General features: G+C 36.8%; 2 protein-coding genes across 6 annotated transcripts in view; one reads left to right on the top strand and one right to left on the bottom strand.

The window, feature by feature from the left end:
* fam13c (family with sequence similarity 13 member C) overlaps window positions 1-14,521 on the top strand; it is a 29,505-nt gene extending 14,984 nt beyond the window's left edge. For all 3 annotated transcript variants that reach the window (XM_067429310.1, XM_067429309.1, XM_067429311.1), the window contains 9 exons: window positions 1,753-1,945; window positions 3,156-3,297; window positions 3,570-3,651; window positions 6,338-6,543; window positions 6,653-6,736; window positions 6,853-6,948; window positions 10,777-10,961; window positions 12,593-12,694; window positions 13,071-14,521. In XM_067429310.1, the coding sequence (XP_067285411.1) occupies window positions 1,753-1,945; window positions 3,156-3,297; window positions 3,570-3,651; window positions 6,338-6,543; window positions 6,653-6,736; window positions 6,853-6,948; window positions 10,777-10,961; window positions 12,593-12,694; window positions 13,071-13,185 (1,205 nt within the window). In that variant the 3' untranslated portion in view covers window positions 13,186-14,521. The remainder of the gene's footprint in view (window positions 1-1,752; window positions 1,946-3,155; window positions 3,298-3,569; window positions 3,652-6,337; window positions 6,544-6,652; window positions 6,737-6,852; window positions 6,949-10,776; window positions 10,962-12,592; window positions 12,695-13,070) is intronic.
* phyhiplb (phytanoyl-CoA 2-hydroxylase interacting protein-like b) overlaps window positions 12,701-27,371 on the bottom strand; it is a 50,084-nt gene continuing 35,413 nt past the window's right edge. For all 3 annotated transcript variants that reach the window (XM_067429313.1, XM_067429315.1, XM_067429314.1), the window contains exons 4-5: window positions 17,680-17,797; window positions 12,701-15,592 (exon numbers count right to left, since the gene is read on the bottom strand). In XM_067429313.1, coding sequence (XP_067285414.1) covers window positions 15,055-15,592; window positions 17,680-17,797 — 656 coding nt within the window. In that variant the 3' untranslated portion in view covers window positions 12,701-15,054. The remainder of the gene's footprint in view (window positions 15,593-17,679; window positions 17,798-27,371) is intronic.

The raw sequence follows: 27,371 nt of genomic DNA, 5'->3' as shown, positions 1-27,371 counted from the left end.
AAATTCCTTTGAAACTGCAAAACAATACAATTACTCTGAACAAATAAGCAACATTATAGCAGCTCCCTAGCAATTGCATAGCAACATATGCTAGTAACATCCAATCAGAATATCTTAGCAACACCCTAGCAACCACTCAAAACACTCTAGAAACGTGCTGACAGGTTTTGTACAGCAAGCACCATGCATGTTTTCTTCAAAGAATTTAAACATCTAGTTGTATTTTAAAGGGTTAGTTCACTCAAAAATGAAATTGATGTCATTCACTAGTTCACACTTACATCAAATTAAATAGAGTAAAGATTATGCGTATTTGGCGTGCTGTGCGGGGGAGGGTTCCGGGCTTGGAATTTGGCCCAAACCCAGAGAGTATTTTGTTAATAAAAACTTCACTTAATGACTCACCCTAATGTCGTTCCACACCCGTAAGACCTCCGTTCATCTTCGGAACACAGTTTAGTCCAGAAAGGAAATAAAAACATCATCAAAGTAGTCCATATGTGACATCTGTTACTTAATTAGAATTTTTTGAAGCATTAAAAATACATTTTGGTCCTAAAATAGCAAAAACTACTACTTTATTCAGCATTGTCTTCTCTTCCAGGTTTGTTTTCAAATCTCAAAAAGATTCAATTGGTTATGAATGAGTGGATTGAGTCATGATTCAGATCGCCAATGTCATGTGATTTCAGCATTTTGGCAGTTTGATACGCAATCCGAATCATGAATCAATACGCTGATTCATAACAGTTTTTGTTATTTTTGGACCAAAATGTATTTTCAATGCTTCAGGAGATTCTAACTAACTAACTGATGTCACATATGGACTACTTTGATGATGTTTTTAGTCCATTTCTGGACATGGGCAGTATAGTGTGCATACACTTGGATACTCTCAGACTAAATCTAAAATATCTTAAACTGTGTTCCGAAGATGAGCAGAGGTCTTTCTTACAGTCGTGGAAAGACATTAGGGTGAGTCATTAAAGACATAAATTTCATTTTTGGGTGAATTAACCCTTTAAATGGATCAGTTTGAACTGTAGGCACGCCCTGATTTTGCCATGTTAGACACATTAAAAATATGTTCCTGGGTCAGCATTTTTTACCTTGGACCACAAAACCAGTCACATTAGTCAATGTTTTGAATGATAAGCTTCCCATTGATGTAAGGGTTGTTAGGATAGGACAATATTTGGCTGAGATACAACAATTTGAAAATCTGGAATCTGAGGGTGCAATCTGAAATCTAAATATTGAGAAAATCGCCTTTTAAGTTGCCCAAATTAAGTCCTTAGCAATGCATATTACTGCAAATAAATTTTTTTTTTATATATATATATTTACAGTAGGAAATGTTCAAAATATCTTCATGGAACAAGATCTTTCCTATTGATTTTTGGCATAAAAGGAAAATGTATAATTTTGACCCATACAATGTATTGTTGGCTATTGCCACAAATATACCCGTTATACCCTTAAACCTAACCCTACCCATAACTTATCCCTAAAACCAGAGAGAAATGATAGGAGAATAAAACGGATGTAGACGCACCTAACCCTGGTTATACGCCTAAACTTAAACTCTTTAAATCTGATTGGATGGTTAGAATGTTGTTCCATTATCAATACAGATGTTGATCGACGAACACGTTGCACTTGGTGAAAACAGTTTCTGCGAATTGTTGTCTCGGGCTTAGCAACTGTAGGACACAGTGCTCTTATTTATCTGATCTGTGTGCCTGTGTTCAGACTGTAGGCTGGCAGAGGGTGACTGTAGCAGTGATCTCCAGCAGAGCCCGGGGCCCAGTCGACTCATCCAGCACATCACAGATGACAACAGCCCCCTGCCCTCCCCACGCTGCTCCAGCCTCAGCCAGAGCCAACGCTTCAACACAGACCCTGAATCTGCCCCGTCTCCACCCTGTGCACAGCATCTGATCATGTAGGAACACACACACACACACACACACACACACACACACACACACACACACACACACACACACACACACACACACACATAGCTCTTTTGGCTGGCCTTTTCAGTCACAATACGTCCTTTTTCCTTTCCTAAAGAGCAAGTCTCTGAATCATCCAGCTTCAGCTAGTAACACAGTGACACGCTTTAAACCTGAATTTAATTTCTCATTATTAAAATGACTTTCCTGCTGACTAATGCTATAGCGATGGAAACAGACATCTGTGACAGCCCATACTGTGTGTGTATGCTGAGATGATTTTACTGTTCTGCCTCTATGACTCACTGTGTTTGTACCCCAGCCCAGAATTCTGGAAAAACTATCACATAAATAAGCAGCAATACCACATTAATAATATTACTGAGAAATCTGCTTTGCATCAAAAGAATAACATTTTTTTAAAATACATTCAAATAGTAAACGTTTTAAAAAATATATTAATAATTTAAATTGTAATATTTTTTTCCAAAATTGTACAGTATTTTTGACCACCTTTGATTTTTGGGGAAACTTTTGAAATGGTGTAGTACAGTATCATATGTGACCCTGGACCACAAAACCAGTCATAAGGGTCAATTTTATTTTAAAGCTGGATAAATAAGCTTTTCATTGATGTATGATGTGTAAGGATTTGGCAATATTTGGCTGAGATACAACTATTTGAAAATCTGGAATCTGAGGCTGCAAAAAAATCTGAATATTGAGAAAAATTGCTTTTAAAGTTGTCCAAATTAAGTCTTTAGAAATGCATATTACTACTAACAATAATTTGTATATATATTTACGGTAGGACATTTACAAAATATCTTAATGGAACAACATCTTTACTTACTATCCTAATGATTTTTGGCATAAATGAAAAATGTATCATTTTGAACCATAGAATTGTTGGCTTGGCTATTGCCACAAATATACCCGTGCCACTTATGACTGGTTTTGTGGTACAGGGTATGTTGAATGCACCTTTTTGTACTCAATGTCTTTTCATAATTCACATTATTATGAATTATTTTGGAACAGTAGTTCCAAAAACATAAAATATGCATTACAGTTAAGACTGCAATTTGAATACCAAATATCAGTTGATTGATCAGCCTGGCAAATGTAGCCTATTCTATACTATCCCTGTAGTTGTATGAGACTGTGTTTATATGTGTGTTTTCTCCTCTTTAGGGCTCGTGGGGTTGTTAGACCAGAGAATCCTGGAGACACTAAGGAAGCAGCTTCCATCCCACTCCTCACCAAACACATCCAAACACTCAAGAGGAAAATCCGCAAGTTTGAGGAGCGCTATGAGCAAGAAATGAACTATAAGGTCAGATTAATTTAAAAGCCATATTACCGTATTACTGTCATACAAGTCAAAACCATGAAAAATATCATATCAATTTAACATTCAGTTGAACATGCAACATTGCTGTTTAGTAACGCCCTCTCCTGGCGAAGAATAGTACTCCACCTCTGTGCTGCCTGACTCAGATGATATTAAGATGAATTAGGATCAGGACTCAGGAGAATGTGCTAAAGACTTCCTCTAAATCAAAAGTTATAGCTTCTGAATCGAGTTGTGTCTGTTCTCACCTACAGCCTTCACATAATGATAAATCAGCCAATCCGGAGATTTTCAATCTCATGAGTGAACTAGCCAGGTCTCGCAAGCAGCTCAAAGGTAAGACTGCCGGTCCATATGATATCATAATGTAATTTATAGGCTTGTTTTTTTATTAATTAAATCTGTTTATCTTTTACCTTCATTGTTACGTGGTCGTTGTGACATTCTTATACATTTAATATAATTGACATTTTTAATCACTATCTCATGAACCAATAATCTGATGTACCACAATCTCTTCAAAATAATCAAACATCGATCTATAATAATCAGTGTTAGGGGTAATGCATTACAAGCAGGGCTAGGGAGTAATGAAATGCATGTAACTTAAATACATATTTAAAATACAAAATTTGAATAACTGTATTACAGTTACATTTTAAATGGGTGGGAATGAAATTAAAGTTACATCCAAAAAGTATTTTAGATTTCCAAAGTGATTTCTTAGAATTTTAATGTAATTTATTTAATTTAAACATTAATGTAACGGGCAATAAATGTAAACAGTAATTGGTGATTCTCAGACTCTGACACTGCAAAACCATCCCAAGATGCATTTATGTTCATAAATTTCCTAACCCTTGCAGAATATGCAAAATGTTAATAATTTTCACAAAATAATAGGATGCAAATAATTGCATGTTGCTTTTATTTAGCACTGTCCTGAATAAGCTACTTCACACAATGGATGTTTAAATGTACTACACGAAACAAAATGACAAATAATTTTTTTTTACAAACCCCAGATATTAATGAATTGTCAGCATGTTACTTTGTTTCCACGTTTATTAACTGGCAGCTCTCCTGTCCCCATGCTGAGAGCAATCGTAAGTGCAGAGGCGTTGTGTGCACTGTGTAAACATGATGCTTATTGTCGTTCAGTATTTTTCAGAATGTTAAAAAAACAGTCAAATGCAAACTCAGATTATTATGCCAACCTGCAATAATTAAATGTTAAATGACACAAATATACTTTATGAATTTAATCTCACAAAAGCAATGTCTTTGCTGCTGACCTCTGATGATTCAATTGAACCATATAAGCAAAATGTGACTCCTTAGCTATGGGACTATTAAATGTCCCGTTCTTCGCGTGTTTTCGAAGCTTTGATTATGTTTACAGTGTGCAATATAACATGAGTTCATGTTTTGCGTGTAAAAAAACTGTATTTTTCACATAATTTACTTATCTGTACAGCGCTGTTTCTTCTGTCCTAAAAACGGCCTGATGATTTCCTTGTTCTATGAAGTCCCTCCTTCAGAAATACGTAATGAGTTCTGATTGGGCCAGCTTGTTGGCCAGCCTGTCCGTGTTGTGATTGGACAGCAGCTTAGCGCACTTTGCCCGGAAAGGTCCCGCCTCTTACCATAACAGGGAGATGCTCTTCTCCACGTGGGAGAGCAACAAGACCACGCCCCCTATTTTGCGTGTTCTTGTGGGCGGAGGGTTAGTCAGCAAACGGTTCTAATGACGTCATTCATGAAGGAAGTGCAGCGGTGTAGTCCAAACCGGCCGTTCGCTGTAGGCTTTGAAAGGGAACTTCTGTTAAATAAAATATCTCGCTTGGCATTGAACTTTGAGCTTTATAATTTTACAGGTATTATTTATGCTCTAACAGCAACATTACACACTAACTAAAGTTTGAAAGATGGAATCGCGAAGAACGGGACCTTTAACGCTTATTGCATTTATACCACTGTATGAGTATGGGTAGACTTTAGATTTGGGTAGGTGGAAATTACATAAAAAAAGTAATGGATTTATTCCCTTGGATTAAATCTCTTCAGATCCATTTAAGGGTTGAACTTCTCCTGCGTCTTATTCTGTAATCCAGCATGGCAGCACAGTTTGTTTGAGCTGCTTCCTCTACTGTACAGTAGTAGTAGTTCAGGGACTTTTATTATGCCACACACCGGCGCCATTTCCACTTTTCCAGTCATGAGTATGAGGTAACGCAGCTCAACTTATCATATTAGATACATTTAATTATGTTTATGACCTTACTCTGTGCTTTCGTTTATCGGCTGCTGTGACATTAGTTCACACTGCTAAGAGTAAAGAGTTTCTGCAGAATAAAACCGGAAACCAAGGGTAACGCAGATATGACGCAATTCACAGACGACTCCTTCAGACGTCCCGGTTTATTGGTTAAAAAGGCAATTTTCTCACAATTTACAAATAGTTGGAAACATTTGGGATATTGTAAGAACTCAACTGAACAATATATATAACCTTGGCATAGTGGTTTATATATATATAAACCACTATGAATATATAAAATATATATATATATATAAAAAGGCCAACTTTTTGCCAACTTTTTTCAATTAAAAAAACAAAAATGATCAGCCCAGCGCAAAACATTTACTTTCAATAAAAAGTAACAATATTTATTCAAAACATTTTTGGTGGCACACATTTTGTGGTGCTGTGTGACAAAATTAATGTTTCAATGGTTGTGTAAGTATTTATTGGCAGCATTTATTGTAGATAATTATATTTAATATATTTAATTAAATTTCAATTTTGTTCTGTCATTTAATGTATTTAATATTAAATGTAACCTAATTACTCAATTCTTGACAGAAAGTTTATAAAAACAGGTGCTGGACTAATGGAATTCCTTCATTGTGTGGCAGTTGTATTGCTTTTAATTCAGTAAATTCCACGTCCTGTCATTCTATCCTTTTATTCCAATCCAATTTATTTCCAAAATTGGACTCTCTTGACCCGTCTCCTCAGATTTGAAGCTTAGACAGTCATTTGTGGAATCCCGGAGACATGAGAACGGGCAGTCCACAGCTATCTGCAGGTTCACTAATGGCCACCAGGAGACGCCAGAGCAGCAGCCCCAGCAGCACAAGCCCTCTCTGGAGGAGACGGTGGACGGGCTCCTGAAACGACTACGGGAGAAACGCCAGGCCCTCGGCCTCCCAGACAACATGAAGGTGAGGCCATCTGTGGATGCATTCTGTTCGGGTGGGTGGGGATTTGATTGTGTGCTCGTGCGGCCAGAGTTTGCAGTGATTAACTCGACACGCACTCTTCTGTCCACAGGAGATGACCCAAAGACAGATGGCCCTGGAGAAGATCACTCTGCAAAAATGTCTGCTGTATTTTGAAAGCTTGCACGGCCGCCCTGTAAGAGGTTTTTCACATTTAAAAACTGAAACATTCTAGTTAATTAGGTACGGATTAGGATTATGGCATTAAATATTTTTTTTCATTTTTTTTTTCATGTGATATTGCGACTGTAGGGCACCAAACAAGAGAGAAACCTGGTGAAACCTCTTTACGATAGATACCAGATGGTGAAACATCTCCTGTGTGCGATTCCCACTATCACAACCATAGTAAGTGTGATTTATATATACATACCAAATCAGCACAATAGAATGATTTTTTTAAAGGGGTAATGAATTGAGAAATCAATTTTCCCTTGAGCTTTTGATATATAAAAGGTCATGGTAATATAAGAATATCCTGTGAATTTCAAAGCTGAAAACTTCCTTTTTAGTCAAAGAAAAGCTTTTATAGACACCAGGCCCAGAAAACGATTGTGTGCTTCATACGTACGTCATCAACGAAACAACACCTCTACAGAACTTGTAATTTAGTAGCCCCGCCCACCGACTCATGGAGCTGTTCGGATCACTAGCCAGCAGCAATAAACGTGAAAGAAGATCGCAAGATATTGTGGAAGAACACAGTCACTCCTTACGCTTCTTTTGGATCATAATATTAGGAATGTGTGATACTTCATTTATTTTTAATGAAGTTCCAGCTCACGTGGGGAAGAACGTTTGTGTGTTTGCTTCTACACTGCGGAATCGTTTGTTAACAAGTCTCAGGTGCTGGATTTGCAGACACAATGTTGTGCCTTCTATATTAGATCCGACAGGAATGGTCCAACAAACAATGGGAGTAAAACGTCTTGTTTATATGTAGGCTAATAGAAGTCCCGGGGCTGTGTGTTTTCCAGACGGGATACCAAAAGGGTGTGGAACGGGATATTCTTCCCTGATGGGCGCGCACGTGTGTAGGGATGGGTACCGAAAACCGGTATTAAACGGGCCCCGGGGGTGAATTTTGAAAGACCGTTGTATCGATAAGCTCGGACGTTAGCGGTTCTGCTGTCGGTACTTTTGATAATACACATAGAGAGAGAGAGAGAGAGAGAGAGAGAGAGAGAGAGAGAGAGAGAGAGAGAGGTGCAAAAACGACAGCCCTAATGAGTGATGACGGAGGACAGAACTAAACATTCAAACATAGCCTGGTTACACTTTAGATCTGTGATAGTCTGATTTTATTTTAGATTTTGGCTTCCAAAGATTATAATAATATTTATGGCTAGCGCAACTTAATTCCCTTTGCAGCAACGTTGTCATTTCTCCATAAAACTCAAACGTAATGACAGAATCAGCACGATCAGTGATTGTTGTAAAATACAGTCTAGCTACTGTTGTTAAAATGTGGGATGCGTTGTGCGCAAGAGATTGTTCCCAAGTCGGCGCGCGCTCTGAAACAGTCCGCAACGAGATGAGCAAATTACACTTTCGGTTTCACACTCGCGTCTAAACGATCAAATGTACACAAACATCTATGTCAAAATGACCGGCTTGGAGAGTCTCTTAAACACACATTTTGTGTCTAAAATGGACGTCGTTATTATGGATATAGTCGGGAGAAAATGTAGTACATCTGCCTATTATCAGTCGCCTATAGATCTGCACATCTGTCTTAAAGAGGCGGAAGTGTAAATAAACATGCTGATGAATAACTGCAAATTAAACAACCAAATGCAAAGAGAAAATCACTCGCAGCTCTTGAATGAATAAGTTCAGCTTTAATAAGCATTCATTTAGGCTATTTATGATAAACTATGCAGTGTTATTTTACATTTAATTACTAGAATTCTTCCTGAAATTAAAGCACCGTGTAGGCTGTGTATTTTTGTTAATTGTGTGTGTGTGTGTGTGTATATATATATATATATATATATATATATATATATATATATATATATATATATTAGGCATGTGCCGATATCAATTTTTCATGTTGCGATTAATTGATGAAGTTTTATCACGATATACGATATAACCAAGATATTGAAATAAGTTGCAAAAAAAAAGTGTTGCCATAGCATAACAGCTTTAAGAACTATTTTTGTAAGAACAAAAATAACTGAATGTTTAAGTACAATAATGCACCAAAAATATATACAGCTCTGGAAAAAAATTAAGAGACCACTCATTGAGAAATCAATGTTAAGTGGTCTCTTGATTTCAGAGCTGTAAAAGTATAATTTTCAAACAGATTAAAGTGCAAAAGAATTAGGCTATAAAGAACAGGTAGGCTTACAAATTACAATAAGGTCTCATCATTTAATGCATTAACTAAGATTGAGCAATAGCTACATTTGGTACAGAAAGTATAATGTTTTTGGTAATGTTAGTTAAGAAATACTGATCATTGTTAGTTTTATCTTAGGTCCATTAAAAATGTTATTTTGATTTTAATGTTATTAAAAAGTAACTAAGAAATTAACATAGAATGATTAATTCTTTATAAGTATTTTTCATTGTCAGTTTGGTAATAATGAATTAACATGTTAACTAATGAAGTCCTATGTCTCAAAGTTTTACTGAACAATAACAAATAATTAGAACAGTTCTAATTATTAGGGTTGTAGTCCAGATTAAAACATAAAAATGTTTAAATTTGAAAATAAATAGCCTATTAAGTCTTTAAGTATTAAGTATTTGGTGCTGTGATGAACAACATTGAGATTACAAAAACGCGTTTTTTTGTTTGTTTGCTGGTTTCCGGGGTAACCGGCGGCATTCTGCAGTTCATCAGCGCCCTCTGCTGTCACTGAGCGGCACTTCAGCAGCTCGTCCCCTTCACCGGTTCAGTCATGTGCAAACCATAGACCGTAAAAAAAATACCATTGAATACAGCGGCGTTGAGCATTTATAGGTTGATGGGCAAAGTATTCTTGAGTGCATTATAAAAAAAATTATAAATTGTTAATAAATTATTATTTACGATATTTTAAAGTGCCCACGATAACAATATTGTGCATATTCATTATCGTGATAAATCGCATTATCGAAAATCGGCACATGTCTAATATATATATATATATATATATATATATATATATATATATATATATATATATATATATATATTTTTATATATATATATATATATATATATATATATATATATATATATATATATATATATTTTTTTATATATATATATATATATATTTTTATATATATATATATATATATATATATATATATATATATATATATATATATATTTTTATATATATATATATATATATATTTTTTTATATATATATATATATATTTTTATATATATATATATATATATATATATATATATATATATATATATTTTTTTTTTTTTATATATATATATATATATATATATATATATATATATATATATTACATTTCAAAAAGTACCGTTAAGAATACTGTTAAAATACCGGTCCGATAAGCAGTAGAGTGCGTGCGTGTGTGGTAAATATAACTTATTCTGAAGCAATATTCTCAGTGTTCAATCAGCTTTGACATATTTTAAATCTGCATATTAGTGATATTTTACCTTTATAAAGGGCATTTTCCCCTAATCTTATTAAATATAAGCTATGCTTCAGGTTTCATATTATATTCTTAAATTTATATACATTAAATACATTAAATTATATACATTAAATTAAAATAAGACACTATAGGGATGTTAGCAATCAAATTCAATTATTTACCAGGCTAGGAAAAATTACTACTGCATTAAATGATGTTATGTGATTTTGTATTTTTTAATAAACAAAATAAATGTTGAAAAAATAGGAAACTAAACCACCAGTAGGTGGCAGTAGGTGAGTCTTAATGAGTGAGTCATTGAGTCATTAATTCAAATGATTCATTCAAACGACTGATTCCTTTAAAGGGGGGGTGGAACACTCAGTTTCAGTCAATCTCATGTCAATCTTGAGTACCTATAGAGTAGTATTAAACCCATATTTATAAAAGAAATGTCATATATAAAAAAAAATCCCCTGTAGTCCACTTATAATGTTTAAATACAATTGATAGACTACTATTGAGAGACTCTGTTTGTTTTGAACATTATCACAGGAAGAAGAAGAAGGGTCAGATGATGATTCCGTACGGTACACCCCCCCGCCCATGTGCCTCACTGATAAGAGAGGTTGTGGGGAGGAGGAAGGAGACAGCGACACGGCCTTTGTATCGCCACTGGATGAGATCAAGACAGTGAGACAGCCAGCCGTAACCATGTCCAACCTCCACGAGGCCTCCAGGTACACGAGCCTTAGCACTGAGGGACATCACACAGGCCTACAACAGTGTTCTCAAAATAATGACAGAATATCAGAACATGCTCTTTTCCAATGGGATAGGGAGCTGCTGAGCTCCAAAACACAATGGAAGTACTATAAAAGTAGGGTTACACTTTATTTTAAGGTGTCTTTCTTAGAGTAATTAAACATTTAAGTACTGAGTAACAATACTTAACTTACTCTTACTTATAGGGTTAGAGTTGGGATTCGGTTTGGTTTAGTTGCATGCAATTATGCACATTTTATAGTAACTACAAGTAACATTTGTAAAAAGGACACTGTAAATTAGTGTTACCAAAAGTCGACCATATGTTTCATGTTCTAAATTGTCTAATGAAGTCATATGTAAGCATGCAAGTCATCATTTGCAATCTTTTCAAATATTTGAGAACTACATGTAGAGCAAATATTTAATATGTAATATTAAGGACGATCTTTTGACAGAAATGCAATATAATATACATGTTTTCAGTGGTGTATAAAAACGTTGCATAATGAACCATTATGTTTTTATTACCTTAAAATGAGCCGTTTCTATCTACAAACTCTGCGGGTCCCCTTGTAGTGAAGTGGCCATTTTGTCATGTTTCTACAGTAGCCCTAAACGGTCAAACTGCTCTATAGAGAACTAGATACTCTCTGATGTCTCAGACGATGACATATTTGTCCTGTGTTGGCCACCATAGCTGCTTTGTGCTTCTAAAGGGAGTGGTGAACAATGGGCGGTTGCAATACGCAACCTCAACGCTAGATAAGCTACAATTTACACAGTGCACCTGTAAATGTATCTGTTTATCGCACACAAATCTATTGTTTGGCTTCGAAAGATTTTTAATGAAGCGTGCAAATTATATATTTTATCTACTTTTATGATACTTTATATTTTTTTGGACATTATTTTGGTTTATTTGGTAGAGCAGGGTTGCCAGATCTGCCTTGAATGTGCTGTACCATTAGCAAAATTTGGTGGACAAAAGTATTTTGTCAATTGTCAGTAGTGTGGCCATGTATGAAGAACTGAGGTCACTTTCAAACCAACAGCTGTTAGTCATTGGCCCTCACTTAAAATTACAGTTTGTGTCATCCTACTTACAAAATCTGCTGAACAACAGTTAGTGTGACTTCACCTTTATGCAAAGACAATTTCATCTTGAAATTCACTGTATAGTAATCCTAGACCGTTTTCATCAGTAAAATATTATCTTCGTATTTACATTGAAAATGTAGAGTTTACAATCCAAAATATATTTTTTTAGATGCTGCTAATAAGTTGGAAAAATAGAAAATGTTCCATTTAAAAACAATATTTTTGCCGATCTGTTCACACATGCTATTATTGCCCCCACTCACAAAAATATCCAGAATTTCTCATAATTTAAGTTCTCATTGGTAGAATATAAATTGGGTATGCATTTCAATAGAAGCATTTCTGTCAAATATAATACTAAACATTTTAACCCATAGCAACAATTTAAAAGTAGCTCAATTCCGCAAGAAATCCGTAGACTTGGCAACCATGAAATTACATGAAATTGTATATGCAAATGATCCCTTTAAGATGAAATATTCCTTAATATCTAATTTAATTGCAGGTCTGAGTTGCTGGATTGTTTGCGTGAGACTCGAGCCGAGAAGAGGCGGCGACGTAAAGCCATCAGAGAGTTCGAAGAGCAATTCTTCAGACAGATGGGAAGGTAAAACACAGCAGCATTATTGTGGCAATAACATATTTTAATGGTATTTTATGTTACATTTTGAACACGGACAGGAAGGAAATAGGAAAAATAAAGATCAAAATAGTTCAGCATAGTTAGCGTAATGCACATCTAATCAATGATACACAAAATAATACCACCAGGAAGAGAAAAAAAAAAACTGTTTCTGTACACGATATACGAGTTTGTTTTTTAAATAAAATACATTTCCATTTATCTGCTATCCAGTGATATACAAAACTGCTTCAGTAAGGCAACTCAAGGGTTAAATGTGTGTTTAAATGGTAGCATAATCTCAGTCATCCGATTAATGCGGTATCTGTTTTTTCTTTCCCTCTCCACCATAATAATGAAGAGCCGCACAAAAAGATGACCGAATACCCATGGCCGAGGAGTACCAGGAGTACAAAAGTCTCAAAGCCAAAATACGCTTACTGGAAGTGTTGCTCAGCAAACAGGAAACCACATAGACTATCTGAGTTATCTGAGATTCTTTCTGCCTTTCAGTAATGAACCCAATGTTTGGACCAAATGGAGTTTATACATTTGACATAATTGTGCCATAATGATGCTAAAATGCACTTTAATATAATTTCTGACCACATTGGAAGTCTTAGACTCAATGGGTTGGGCCGAACCGATCAAGGCCTTTCACTAAATGCAGCGCGCGATCTCTGTGCTGTGTACAGAGCGAGACGGATCGAAACAAACCTCATTCAGATTTCAAAGGGCAAAAGCAAATATAGAGTATTCATGTATGTTTTTTGAATATGGCACTTTATTTTTTTAACCAAAGTCGAATCATATGCAATTTTCACATTCTCCTTCTCTTTTGAAGCTAGTTTATGATTCTAATTAGGAACATGGTGACATTATGCAGACTAATGAGGACCCATGATTCTCTCCGGCTAGCCTGGATTCCTAGCCTGTCAAATAATGCAACGCTCTAGATAGAAAACAACTCGGAGCACTTAAAATAATGTTTTTATGCAAATTTCAACGAGTTCCCTAACATATAAATACAGCAGCAACCAACCATAATTGTACGAGTTGTATGAGTGAACAAGTGAATTATTTATTTCTCATATATTTGTCTCTCGCATGAAAAAAGGGAGCACAAAATGAGACTTACTACCCAGAATTAAAAAGGTTCTCCCAGAAAAGAATAAGCTAAGGACTGTGTTTTTAATGAACTAATTTTCTTTCAAAAACATGTAAAAGTTACGGTACGTGGCCATCACAGAGCACAGTATTCCTCCTATACATAAAGAACAAATCGTGACATATTAAGCCAGTAGTTTAAATGAACACTGACCAATCACATTGTACGCTAAAAACAATACTGAAGCCCAAAGCGGGGGATATGTTCATGAGAAGAAGCGGATGTGCGCTTTAAGTGCAATTCTGCTCGAGTAGCTACTTTCGGGAAACGAAACAATCAATCTCTTTCCTTTCCGACGGCTCTACTGCAATGAACTATTACAATCTTTGTGTAGTGTCTTCGCATGCCAACCAGCGTTAACTGTTGAATTGTGCTACAATCAGGTGTGGTTATTCTGTCATGTTATCGTCGTCCCAGACTTTATTTGCTGTATACATCCACGATGACAAATGTAGCTTTTGAATGTTAGCTATAGTGCATGTAATTTTACATTGGTTTATATGGTAAATATATATAATTATCTATATATATTTGCTTTATCGTGTACCTATTCTTTTCCATCACCAAAGTCCTCTGTATTGTGCACTTCTGGTTCTGTCCATTTTCTATTCACCAGTTAAAAAATAAATATTTTTCTATCTACACGTCGTAGCACATTTATTATATGTTAAATCACAGTATACTGAATGGGTTGGAATAGACAACATGAAACACTGCTGAAGAACAGTTAAAAAATGTTTGCGATCATGCTACAGATGCATCCGGTCACGGTTTGACATCTCACCTGATCATCACATTCATAATGCCTCATAAGAACGGTTGTCGATTGACTGACTGCTGCGACTTGATGAGCAATTTTTGTAGACTTTGGTAAACTGTTACAATGCCACGTTCTAATGGGAGGGTCTGACAGCCAATGGGGTTAACGAAGCAGTTTGATTGACAGGTGCTATTAAGTCAATATCCCAACACAAAAAAGGAGCACGACATATCTAACCTGACCCCGGGTCGAGATCCATAAGCTAGTAAAAGGAAAGTAGCATTTTGTCAAAAGCTGTGAGACGCATGCTGACGCCAGAAGGAATAATGGATAAGTTCGATGGGTAAGGAGGACGGCTAAAGGAGAAGGCGATTTTTCTGTGCCGTTCAAGGCAACAGAAGGGTTCGGTTTCTTAGGTTAGCGGCCCACGCTGATGTTGCAGGTCTTGCAGCTGGGATCCTTCTTGGCATTGACTGTGGACATGCTCATGAGCTGGTGGCCGCTGATCTCCGCTACCGTGCCCAGGCTCAGATCCACGGGATCGGTGTAGATGACCTCTAGATTGAGGTCCTGTGCGTGGTGGAACACCAGACGACCATCTTCCTCCTCCGTGCATGTCATAAAACGGTTGTTGCCGATATCCAGCGCTGGTAAGCGCTGCTTGCAGAACTCGTCTCCAGGCGAGCCTTGCGGCGCGATCACCAGAATGACGTAGTGATAGGCCGTGTACATGCAGTAGAAGTCGGCGAAATACAGGTTTGTCTTGGGACTGAAGAGCGTCTCGGCTGGCAGCTGGAAACGGTAACGGCCGTAGGGCGAATCCTGAGGTGGTTTGCCCGTGTTGAACTCGGTATTACAGCTGAAAAAGAGGCCCTCTAGCTTCCCGCTGATGGGCGAACCATGGCTGCCACTGTTGTCCTTCACTGACGGCAACATCTTGTTGTTCTGGGCCTCCCTGTAACAAGAAACATCACTGTAAATGACAAACCATTTTCTCCTGCCTTTTGCACTTAAAGAAGACCCCTTTTAGCGAGATGTTTCTGGTCAAACTCTAGAGTTTCAGCTCAAAATTCCACATAGGCAATTTATTATAGTTGTCAAATTTGCCCCATTTTGGGTGTGAGTAAATGTGCTGTTTTTGTGTATCCCTTTAAATGCACATGAGCTGCTGGCCTTTCCAAAAGAGGGCGGAGCCTATACAGCTCACGCTTCGGATATGCAACGCAGCCAAAATGTCAGAAATTGTCAGTAGCGGTGTTCAGCCTTACATGTTTGAGTCGGACACTGAGACTCAGAAAGAAGCTTTTAGCTTCATAACATTTCTGAATGGTTGACTAATACATTTATGTATTTCTAGTGGATGTACTAGCATTTACTGTCATGTTAATCAAAAAATGAAGTTGAAATGAGCCCTGTATAAGAAGAAGTCCAGCATAAATTTGTGTAAATATAGAACACTTTAAGAACATTATTTGGCACATTTCCTTCATAAATTAAAAGTAACCATGTTCTCAGATGCTGGGAGTCTATGGAGAGACCAGTACATCCAATATCAGAACATTGGTAACTGGTAATTGGTTGCAAATACTTTTTTGGACCCACTCTATTGGGTGGCCTTGACTACTATGTACTAACATTTAAATTAATCACTTGATAAAAAATTTGTATTTGTATGTTTTTACATTGTAACTACAGATATTAACTTTTTTTGTAGTTTGTTCCGTGGCAGAAACTTCCATAACAGCCAGCCTTTAATGTGAAATTTTGTTTAACTGTCTTCTGATTAATTCTCAGAGAGCTTTTTCCTCCATTATATGATATGATTTGTGTGATATAAACAGGTTGAAGTGCATCACTTATAATCCAGACATCAAATAAAATCAAAGTAGAATTCGTTGAGTTATGAAAGGGGCAAGCACGGCATCAAATAGACTTTCACTCGCTCATGTGAAACCAGATTTAATGACTTGCATGAAGCCAGGCAATGAATACTGTATATCTCACTGAAATAAGATGAAGTGGTATATTCAGAACTAGTTATATAAAAAAAGATTTCTGAAGGGAAATGAAGGCCTTCCCTTTTACTACTTTTGGCTGTAATGGGCTTTTCAGAAGGATTTAATCTGATTCCAAGGTCCTCTTACATCTACAATTGTACTCATTTTATTATTGGAAAAGCTCATTATAGCTGTATTATATCACCTTAGATGCATCAAATTCAACAGTACAAACTGTCTTTCCTGCTATAAAGACTGATGTAATTTCAATTTTCATCAAATTTTACTATACTGGACAGTATTAGATTAGAACAGAAAACAATTCACTAGTGTAAAAGAGCATTAGAAAGAAAGATGATTCGCATAGAGAGAACTACATCAAACATTTGATTAAAAACCCGTTCAGGATTTTGGAATTTTCTATTATGGTGGAAATGACAATTACATCATTTACTCACTTGACATAAAACCTGAAGCATGTTTGAGAGCTATGGTGGAGGGGAAGATTTTCAATGAATAACAACATGGTAACACCTTTCAATAAGGTTGCATTAGTTTCCATATGTTAATGCATTAGTTAACATGAACTAACCATGAACAACACCTCTTTATTAACGTTAGTTCATAAAAATCCAGCTGTTCATGGTTTGTTCATTAGTTCACAGTGCATTAAATAATGTTAGCAAGGTTTTAGTAATGCAATAGTTAATGTTGAAATTAACAAAGATAAATAAATGGTTTATAAATGCAGTTAATTATTAGTTCATGTTAACTAATGCAGTTAACTAATGAACCTTGTTGTAAAGTGTTACCAACAACATGCATTTAATGTCATTTTCACACCAAGCTATAATATGACTGAGCCTTCTTTTCAAACTTTATAGACCTGGTCCACTTGCATTTTATAGAAAAGAGCAGCCAGGATATTCTTCAGAATTGTACCTTTTGTGTTCCGCAGAAGAAGGGAAGTCATTTAGGTTCAGACCAAAATAAAGGTGACCGTTTCTTTAATGATTTAGTGTTGTCACCCTGTAGAAGCACACACCTTGCATGTTCGAAGTACTCCTTGTGCTGGTTTCGATAAAAGACAGAGAACCGCAGCATTCTGCCGCCGATGACCTCAGCTTTCTCCATCAGCTGTGTGAGATGAACAGTGGAATAATCTGTAGGTACAAAACACAAAGAAAGAGTCAATATGAGCCAAAACAGCCGAAATATGTTTGTGAAGGCCATATCAACAATACTTTAAAAGGTGAAGTATGCAAGTATTTTTTTATGTTCAAATACATTCTCTTAACCCAGTTTTTTTCATTGACTAATAAGCAATGACTGATGACTAATTAGTATGCCATTCATGGGTTTATCTCCCCAAATGTGTAAACAACGAGCCACCCAGGCACCTTCGAAACATTGAGGGCGGTCAGCTCAGATCTGCCCATCTCTTTCCAGCTCAACCAATAGCACGAGTCTGGGGCGTGGCTACAGTAGCAGGCATTGCAAGAGTATATATAGCTGGTATGGGACTGACATTACATGTGATAAGACATTCAGCTTCAGTTACAGAAGTGCAAGACAAAATTTACTGCATGTAGACCATCAAAGATTAAAGGGAATGTATTCGAATGATTGTTTTGGCCTGTGAGACTCCCTCAGCGGCTAAATCACATATTGAACACACACGTAAAATATTTACTTGGACTATACCTGAGATTTTATTTAAATAATTTAATAACTTATTTGCATGTTCATGATTTTCTGATGTCGGTTAATGGTCACATGACATGCCAGTAAATCTTTTTTTTTAAAGTGTTTAATTTTGAATTAGTAGCTGGACATTTAAAATTGATTCAAATCTCTAGTTGTATAGTGTCTCAGTTCACATTACTTTTACACTGGTGTTTTAGGAATTATTCAATAAGTTGTAAAACTTTATAAAATATTATTATTATTTAAAATATTATACACATTAAATAACATTTAATTTATTATAATCTATTATTTTTATGATTCAGCTTATTACTGTTTAAATTACAATTGTACTGTCAAATATATGTAAATTAAATGTTTGATAATTGTTTTTTATGATAATATATGTTTATTTTTACACTACTAGTTACAACACTAATATTTATGTCTTAAATATCCCATAGTCAAAACTGAAATGTCCTTGCTTTTTTTCATGATAACTAAGAGCTGTGTATGTTTCAAAACAGTCAATCCACAGTCAAATGCACACAGCCTGCATAAAGTAGATGTGCCTTTTCACGAGCCGTTGTGACTTCCGTAAAAAATGTGACGTCAAAACTACTCGGTCACCGCCTTCACTCACCACCCCGAGCACCATCCCACTCTCCTTTTGCCAAACCCCCAGACAACATCACGTCCATGCCATTGCTGAGCAACAACAACACGGAAACATGTCGAGGAAATGGATGTCAGGAAACTACATCATTGCACAGGATTCCGAACAACATTAATATAGGAGACAAGAGGCTCATTTTTATTTATTTGGAAATACCACAGCAATTTAGTTTGTCCTTAAAGGGATACTTCACCGCTTTTTCATTTTAAACTATGTTATTCCCTTAACTAAGACGAGTTGATACATCCCTCTCTCGTCTCAGTGCGTGCTCTTAATCTCTCTGACGCGCAGTGATGATCTGATAGCATTTAGCTTAGCCCACTAAGCCCAGTTCATTCACTATGGAACCAAACAGAGATCAAGTTAGAAGTACCAAACACCCCCACGTTTCCCCTATTTAAATACAGCTACACGAGTAGTTGAATGATCAAGTATGGTGACAAAATAAAACGTGGCGCGTTTTTAATCGGATTAAAAAGGAGAACTATAATGTATGGCGGATTAGCACTTCTGAGAGTACTTCAGCTCGGCGCAGTAAAAAGTCCCGGCCGAAACATCATCTCACACCTCCCCCTCACTCTCTCATTTCTGTCAATAGGGAGATGTGAGGGAAGATGTTTCGGCCGGGACTTTTTACTGCGCCGAGCCGAAGTACTCTCAGTAGTTTCAGTTTTTAATTGTAGTGTCTGTTCTTTAACTGAACTGATTTTATGAAAATGAACGCGGTCACGGTGGAAAAGTGGTCAGTGATTCAGTAATCTAGTAGCGGTGGCTTTGGGAGTGGCCTCGTAGGGCAGCGAAGCATTCTGGGAATTGTTGTCTTTCATCCCCATTAGACAAAAATAAATTTTCTGTCTTTTCTCAGTCTAGAAAGCACCAAATTAAAAAATAATTTCACATTTCTTCTACATTAATGACCCAGTTTAAATACAGATTCATCTTCCCAGCGCTGAAGTACTCCTTTAAAGAGGTCATGAACATGTCAAAGCAGGCGGGATTATTGCGATGCATTACAGCTTCAATGCCATACAGCTTCATCATCAACCCATTCAGAAAGACAAATGTACCAGTTTATAATGTTTGCTTTGATGTGTCCGGTGTAGATGGCCTCAAATAATTGTGCCTATTCAAAACAAAGGCGTAGAATGATGGCAAGTTTGAACTCAGAATCTTGGGACTGTGGTCTTCCTCTCACAGCCGGTGGAAAAGAATCGGGCTTGGACAGAAATCATGTTCATGGATGCGGTTATTAACGTTACTGCAGTATGAAGCAGAGCAGGACCGAGTTCTGTGGGAGCTGAGCACGGCTGCTGGAGCGATTGTCGCCGAACACACGGCTCGCTAACAACAGGACTTTTATTATAACGGGACAGTTGCCGCCGTTATTTCCACTTTTCCGGACATGAGTATAAGGTAACGCAGCTCTGTTTATCATAGTAGATACATTTAAGTGTTTAAAATGATGTTCTGACGTTACTCTGTGCTTTCGTTCAGCGGCTGCTGTGACACTTGTTCACATTGCTAAGAGTAAAGCGCTTCTGCAGAATAAAACTGGAAACCGAGGGTGACACAGATATGAAGCAACTGACAGGCAACTCGCTCAGATATCCTGACTCCTTGGTTAAAATAGCAATTTTCTCACAATTTACAAATAGTTGGAAACATTTGGGACATTTTAAGAACTCAACTGACAGAATACATAACACCGGCCTAGTGGTTTTTGGATATTTTACTGCAAAAATACTACATAGTGCATCTGTAATTCTGCTAGATGCAACAAACTACATGCTTCACCTTTAAAGCAGGAGCTCGGGGGCGCTCGTGCACAGACCATGGAGTAGTCGCGTTTTTCTGAGCTCCTCTCCACCGACATTAAATTTTGATTGTTTTTGTAACTAACGTACCGTTAATACACTTCATAGTCGAGAATGACTTATTGAAGGTTAACTTTAGTCAGCTGTTTCGAGTATTTTGTGAAATTTAAGTGTGTTTAAGGCGATTATTCGTTGACTCGTTCAGTCAGAAAAATGGCGTCTAAGAAATCTTCTAAAACTGCTGCAACTAAGGAGGACGCCAACACAGGTGATGCTATCCAACAGGGAAACGCGAGCGCGATTCTTGCCGCAATCGGTGCCCAAGGGGAGGACTTGAAAAAGCTGATAGAAGACAAGATGACCGCATTAAGTGCTCGCTTGGATACGTTGGATGCTACACTGGTTAACATGCAGTCGGATCAAGCCGGGGTTAAACAAAAAATGGTGGAATTTGAAGGTGCCTTGAGTGGTACTGATTTGCGCCTCGGAGAGGTTGAAAAATTGTGTGAAGACTTGCGTGCGGAAAACAAATCTCTCTGGGCTAAACTGAATGACTTGGAAGGACGCTCTCGGAGGCTGAATCTCAAATTTGTGGGAATAAGCGAAGGTGAGGAGCGGGGGCGCCCTTCAGTGTTCATCTCGGACTTGATTACCGAACTTTTCGGCCAAGACAACTTCCCCAAACCGGTGAAGATTGACCGAGCGCATCGCGCGCTGGTACCTAAGCCGTCTGAAGGCCAGAGACCTCGTACCATTATCGCACGGGTCCACAATGATCGGGATAAAGACTTGATCCTCCGTCTGAGCCGGGATAAGTTTCCTCTGGAAAATAAAGGAAAGCGGATTCATATCTTCCCTGATTATACACCAGAGGTGACAGCGCAGCGACGCGCGTTCAGTTCGGTCACGAAAGCTCTGCGGCAGGCTGGGTTGAAATGGTCCCTGTGTTTCCCAGCGAAATTAATGCTTCATTACAACGGTCGCCAGCACTCATTCGAATCTCCGGAGGAGGCCAAGCAGTTTGTGGATAACTTGTCAAACGACCCTGCGTAGCCTCTATGATTATTCAGATTAGTCTGAATATGGACCTCGACTATTGTGGACCATTTATGGATCCTGTTAATTCTCATTGCGGTACGCGATGTTGATTTCGGACTATTATTGCGGTGGAGAGCAGAGGTTGTTTTATTATTATTATTTTTTTTACTACCTGTGTGTTTTTCATTATTTCTGCTCTTCTTCTTGGCCAAGGTAAGCTAAGTTTGTCTTGCACTCGTGTTGTCTCCGAGATGATGGGGAATACTTGTTGCCTCGGTTCATGGGGCAGCTGTGGGGAGTTCGGTAGTTCTTGTGTATGTTTTTTGTTGCACCAGATAATGTTTATTCTTGTTACCACTGATTTCGTGTTTATTATGTTTTTGAAAATGTATGACTGGCACTATTACTAATAATATTAGCGATGCTGGAGTGAATATTACATTTGTCAGTTGGAATGTAAGAGGAATGGGGCACCCGATTAAAAGGGGAAAAGTGTTTGCACACTTAAAGTCATTGTCGGCTGACATTATTTTTCTTCAGGAAACCCATATTAGATCCAATGAACAGATGCGGCTTAGGGCAAATTGGATTTCACAAGTTTATCAAGCCACTTTTTCCTCCAAAGCTAGAGGTGTGGCCATACTTTTTCGGAAATCCATTCCTTTTCGAATGCACTCTGTGGTGTCTGACCCTGCGGGAAGATATATTATTGTATCCGGATCCATTAATAATTTCCCGATTACATGTGTTAACGTGTATGGGCCAAATACAGACGATCCTGTTTTTTTTAGGAAATTATTCAAGCTCATTCCAGACACTAACTCGACTAATTTAATAATTGCTGGAGACTTTAATTGCTATTTGGATTCCCATCTTGATCGTCTCTCTTCACAAGTTCCTCCTCCTATTCAGTCTGTAGGTGTTCTAAATAACTTGATAAAAAACATGAATCTTGTGGATATTTGGAGAATACTTAATCCAACTGCTCGTGATTATTCTTTTTTTTCTCGTGTACATAAATCATACACTCGTATTGATTACTTTATTATTGATTCTAAACTCATTCAGGGGGTGACACAGTCCAAATATCATAATATTCTCATTTCTGATCATAGCCCTATTTCTATGGGTTTGAAAATGTCGCTACCAAGAGCTCAGTATTGTTGGCGGTTTAATCCTCAATTATTATTGGATAAACAGTTTCAGTCTTATTTGTCTGAGTGTTTAAGCCATTTTCTGGAGACCAATGACAAGGGTGATGTTTCAGATTCTTGTCTGTGGGAAACCTGCAAAGTAGTGTTAAGAGGTCATATTATTGCTTATGAGTCTTCATCAAGGAGAGAGAAGCGGAGGCGTTTGTCCGAGATAGAATCTTTACTTCCGTCTTTAGAACAAGCATTTCGATCATCTAAAGCTCAGAGTGACCTTAACGCTATTCTGAAGTTGAAATATGAATACAACTTGATTTTGAGCAATCAGGTTTCTAATTTGTTAATTAAACTTAAACAGAAACAGTTTGAATTGGGAGACAAGGCAGATAAGCTTCTTGCCATGCAATTGAAGGGTGCTCAGGCTAGTAGAGCCATTCATCAAATCAAATCTCAGAATGGTACTTTATTAACAAATCCTAAAGAAATTAATAATCGTTTTGTTGAATTTTATAAGCACCTTTACTCTTCTAGCTGCTCTGAGCTGAGCATTACAGGGCATCAATTTCTTGAGTCAGTGGACTTTCCAAAACTTAACGATTCTGCCAGAGAGGAATTAGAAAAACCGTTTACACTCTGTGAAATTTTGGAGGCAATTAGTTCCTTCTCTAGTGGGAAAGCCACAGGCCCTGATGGGTTTGGTGCAGAATTTTATAAGGCTAATGCAAATACAATCGCTCCTTTGTTGCTTAGAATGGTAAACCATTCGATTGAAAAGAAAATATTTCCCGAGTCCTTTTATGAGGCACATGTATGTCTTCTGAAGAAAAAAGACAGAGATGCTACTGAGCCTTCTAGTTATAGGCCTATCAGTCTTCTCAATTGCGATCAAAAAGTGATTACCAAGATTTTGGCCTTTCGTTTGAATAAACATGTGGCCTCATTAATTCACACGGATCAAACTGGCTTTGTCCAAGGAAGATTTTCTTTTTTTAATTCACGTCGCCTGTTAAATATTTTGTATAATAATCAGAGTAAGAGTTCCAAGGCAGCTGTTCTTTCCTTAGATGCCGAAAAGGCCTTTGACCGTATTGAATGGAGTTATATGTTTTCAGTCCTGGACCGGTTCGGCTTTGGTGAGAATTTTAAACTATTGATAAGAATGCTTTATTCTTCCCCAAAATCTGCAATACTTACTAATTCGGATAGGTCTGCTTTTTTTCCTCTTCAGCGCGGGACACGACAAGGCTGTTGTTTAAGTCCACTGTTATTTGACTTAGCTTTAGAACCCCTGGCCATCCATCTCCGTAATCATTCTGAGATCAAGGGTATATCATATGGTCATACTGAGGTTAAGCTGTCCTTGTATGCAGACGATCTGCTTTTATATTTGAGTGATCCTTCTTCGACTTTGCCACTTTTAATGGATTCACTTGAGGTTTTTGGCTCTTTTTCTGGTTATTCTGTTAACTGGGAGAAGAGTGTACTCATGCCCTTGGGGGAAGGGCTGGATGCTAACTTTCTGAGATCATTACCCTTTAGAGTAACAGAAGATCACTTTACTTATTTAGGGTTAGTTATTCCTAAAAAATCTAAACATATTTTCAGGTTAAATTTCACAGAAGCCATAAATAAGTTAAAAATCTCTATAGATAAATGGAGGGTTCTTCCATTATCATTAATTGGTCGAGTTAATGCCATTAAAATGGTCTCTTTGCCTCGTTTAATCTATCTTTTTCAGAACCTGCCTATATATTTACCACAATCTTTTTTTAAACAATTAGACTCTGTCATTTTGCCATTTATTTGGGGCTTTAAAGCTCATAGAATTTCTAAGGCCCATTTGCAGAAGCCAAAGGAGCTGGGAGGTCTAGCGCTACCTGTTTTTCGCCATTATTATTGGGCTGCTAATGCCAGGGCTATGATGTTCTGGCGGAATAGTGATCAAGCTGCTGATCACTTGGATGCGCATCCAAAGTGGCTGTATATTGAGGCTCGGTCACTTGTTGGTAGCTCTCTTGCAGCTATTCTTTTCTCTAATCCTAAATCTTTAAAGAAGTTACAATGTAAGAATTTTGTTGTGCTCAATTCCATTAGAATTCTAAAACAAATGAAAACCGCGTTGAATATTACGTGTCCGTCTGTGCATCTGCCCATCTGCAATAATCCAAATTTTTTGCCCGGCCAGTCGGATAAGGTATTTTCACTGTGGAGGGGCAAAGGACTAACCACGATTAAGGATTTTTATACAGATGGAAAATTTGCCACTTTTGAACATCTGTATAAAACTTTCAATCTTTCCCATTCACATTTTTTCAGATATTTACAGGTGCGCCACTACATAAAACATTCTTTTTCTGAGTTTCAGGATTTGCCTCAGGATCATTATATGTATACTCTTTTGGGTCATCCTCCTGTGGACAAACATTTGGTGACACAGTTTGTCTCTTTGTTTGTTTCTCATTTTGCAGTGTCTTCAGATCACCTCAAAGTAGCATGGGAAAATGATACCGGAATTAATATTTCAAACGGGATTTGGGAGGAGGGACTGAAACGAATCCATTCCTGCTCTATCAACGCTAGATTACAACTTATTCAGTTTAAAGTATTGCATAGGTTACACTACACTAAAATTAAACTCAATAAAATTTACCCTTCAGTATCCCCATTATGTGATAGATGCAGGAGCTCAGATGGCACGCATGCTCATACTTTTTGGTTTTGCCCTGTGATCTCTGAGTTTTGGAAGAGTATTTTTCAGTGGTATTCAAATGTTTTTGGAGAAGAAATTAGTCCAGATATTGAATTAGCTTTGCTTGGATGTTCTGACCCAACATTAGCATTAACACATTTTCAGCAATTATCTCTTATGTTCGGTATGGTGGTGGCTAAAAGGGTGATTTTGATGGATTGGAAGTCCACTTTAACACCCAGTTTTCAGAAATGGTTGATGGAGATGGTTGCCGCCCTCAAACTCGAAAGGATTCGTTTCGCCAAGATTGATGAATCTAAAAAATTTGATAAAATCTGGGGCCCCTTCCTTAGGTATCTTTTTTCGAATTGAAATTTGCATGAGAATTTATTGTAATACGGATAGCTTTACTGTTTTATTTCTTCTCTCCATCTTGAACGTTTTGTTTACGTCTGAATACTTTGTGTCTTTGTTTAAGGTGTATATTTTTCATTATTTCTGGTGCTTGTTCGTGGGGGGTGGGCGGGTGTTCTTTTTTTTTTTTTTTTTTTTTTTTTTTTTAATCTATTTTTATTGTTATTATTTTGTGCATAATATTTTTTTTTAATACATTTTGTAAGATTTTTATTTGTTTTATGTTTATGTAAAAACTGTTATAAATAAAATATATATAAAAAAAAAAAAGCAGGAGCTCCCAAATATTTGTTGTTTGCCTTGGGTGTAAAATATTTACTTTACCTGAGATTTTATTTAAATAATTTAATAACTTATTTGCATGTTCATGATTTTCTGATGTCGGTTAATGGTCACATGACATGCCAGTAAATCTTTTTTTTTAAAGTGTTTAATTTTGAATTAGTAGCTGGACATTTAAAATTGATTCAAATCTCTAGTTGTATAGTGTCTCAGTTCACATTACTTTTACACTGGTGTTTTAGGAATTATTCAATAAGTTGTAAAACTTTATAAAATATTATTATTATTTAAAATATTATACACATTAAATAACATTTAATTTATTATAATCTATTATTTTTATGATTCAGCTTATTACAGTTTAAATTACAATTGTACTGTCAAATATATGTAAATTAAATGTTTGATAATTGTTTTTTATGATAATATATGTTTATTTTTACACTACTAGTTACAACACTAATATTTATGTCTTAAATATCCCATAGTCAAAACTGAAATGTCCTTGCTTTTTTTCATGATAACTAAGAGCTGTGTATGTTTCAAAACAGTCAATCCACAGTCAAATGCACACAGCCTGCATAAAGTAGATGTGCCTTTTCACGAGCCGTTGTGACTTCCGAAAAAAATGTGACGTCAAAACTACCCGGTCACCGCCTTCACTCACCACCCCGAGCACCATCCCACTCTCCTTTTGCCAAACCCCCAGACAACATCACGTCAATGCCATTGCTGAGCAACAACAACACGGAAACATGTCGAGGAAATGGATGTCAGGAAACTACATCATTGCACAGGATTCCGAACAACATTAATATAGGAGACAAGAGGCTCATTTTTATTTATTTGGAAATACCACAGCAATTTAGTTTGTCCTTAAAGGGATACTTCACCGCTTTTTCATTTTAAACTATGTTATTCCCTTAACTAAGACGAGTTGATACATCCCTCTCTCGTCTCAGTGCATGCACTTAATCTCTCTGACGC

The sequence above is a fragment of the Pseudorasbora parva genome, chromosome 21, assembly GCF_024679245.1.
Source record: "Pseudorasbora parva isolate DD20220531a chromosome 21, ASM2467924v1, whole genome shotgun sequence".
Classification (NCBI taxonomy): domain Eukaryota; kingdom Metazoa; phylum Chordata; class Actinopteri; order Cypriniformes; family Gobionidae; genus Pseudorasbora; species Pseudorasbora parva.
The sequence above is the reverse complement of the archived record's forward strand: the minus strand, read 5'-3'. Positions and strand labels throughout refer to the sequence as shown.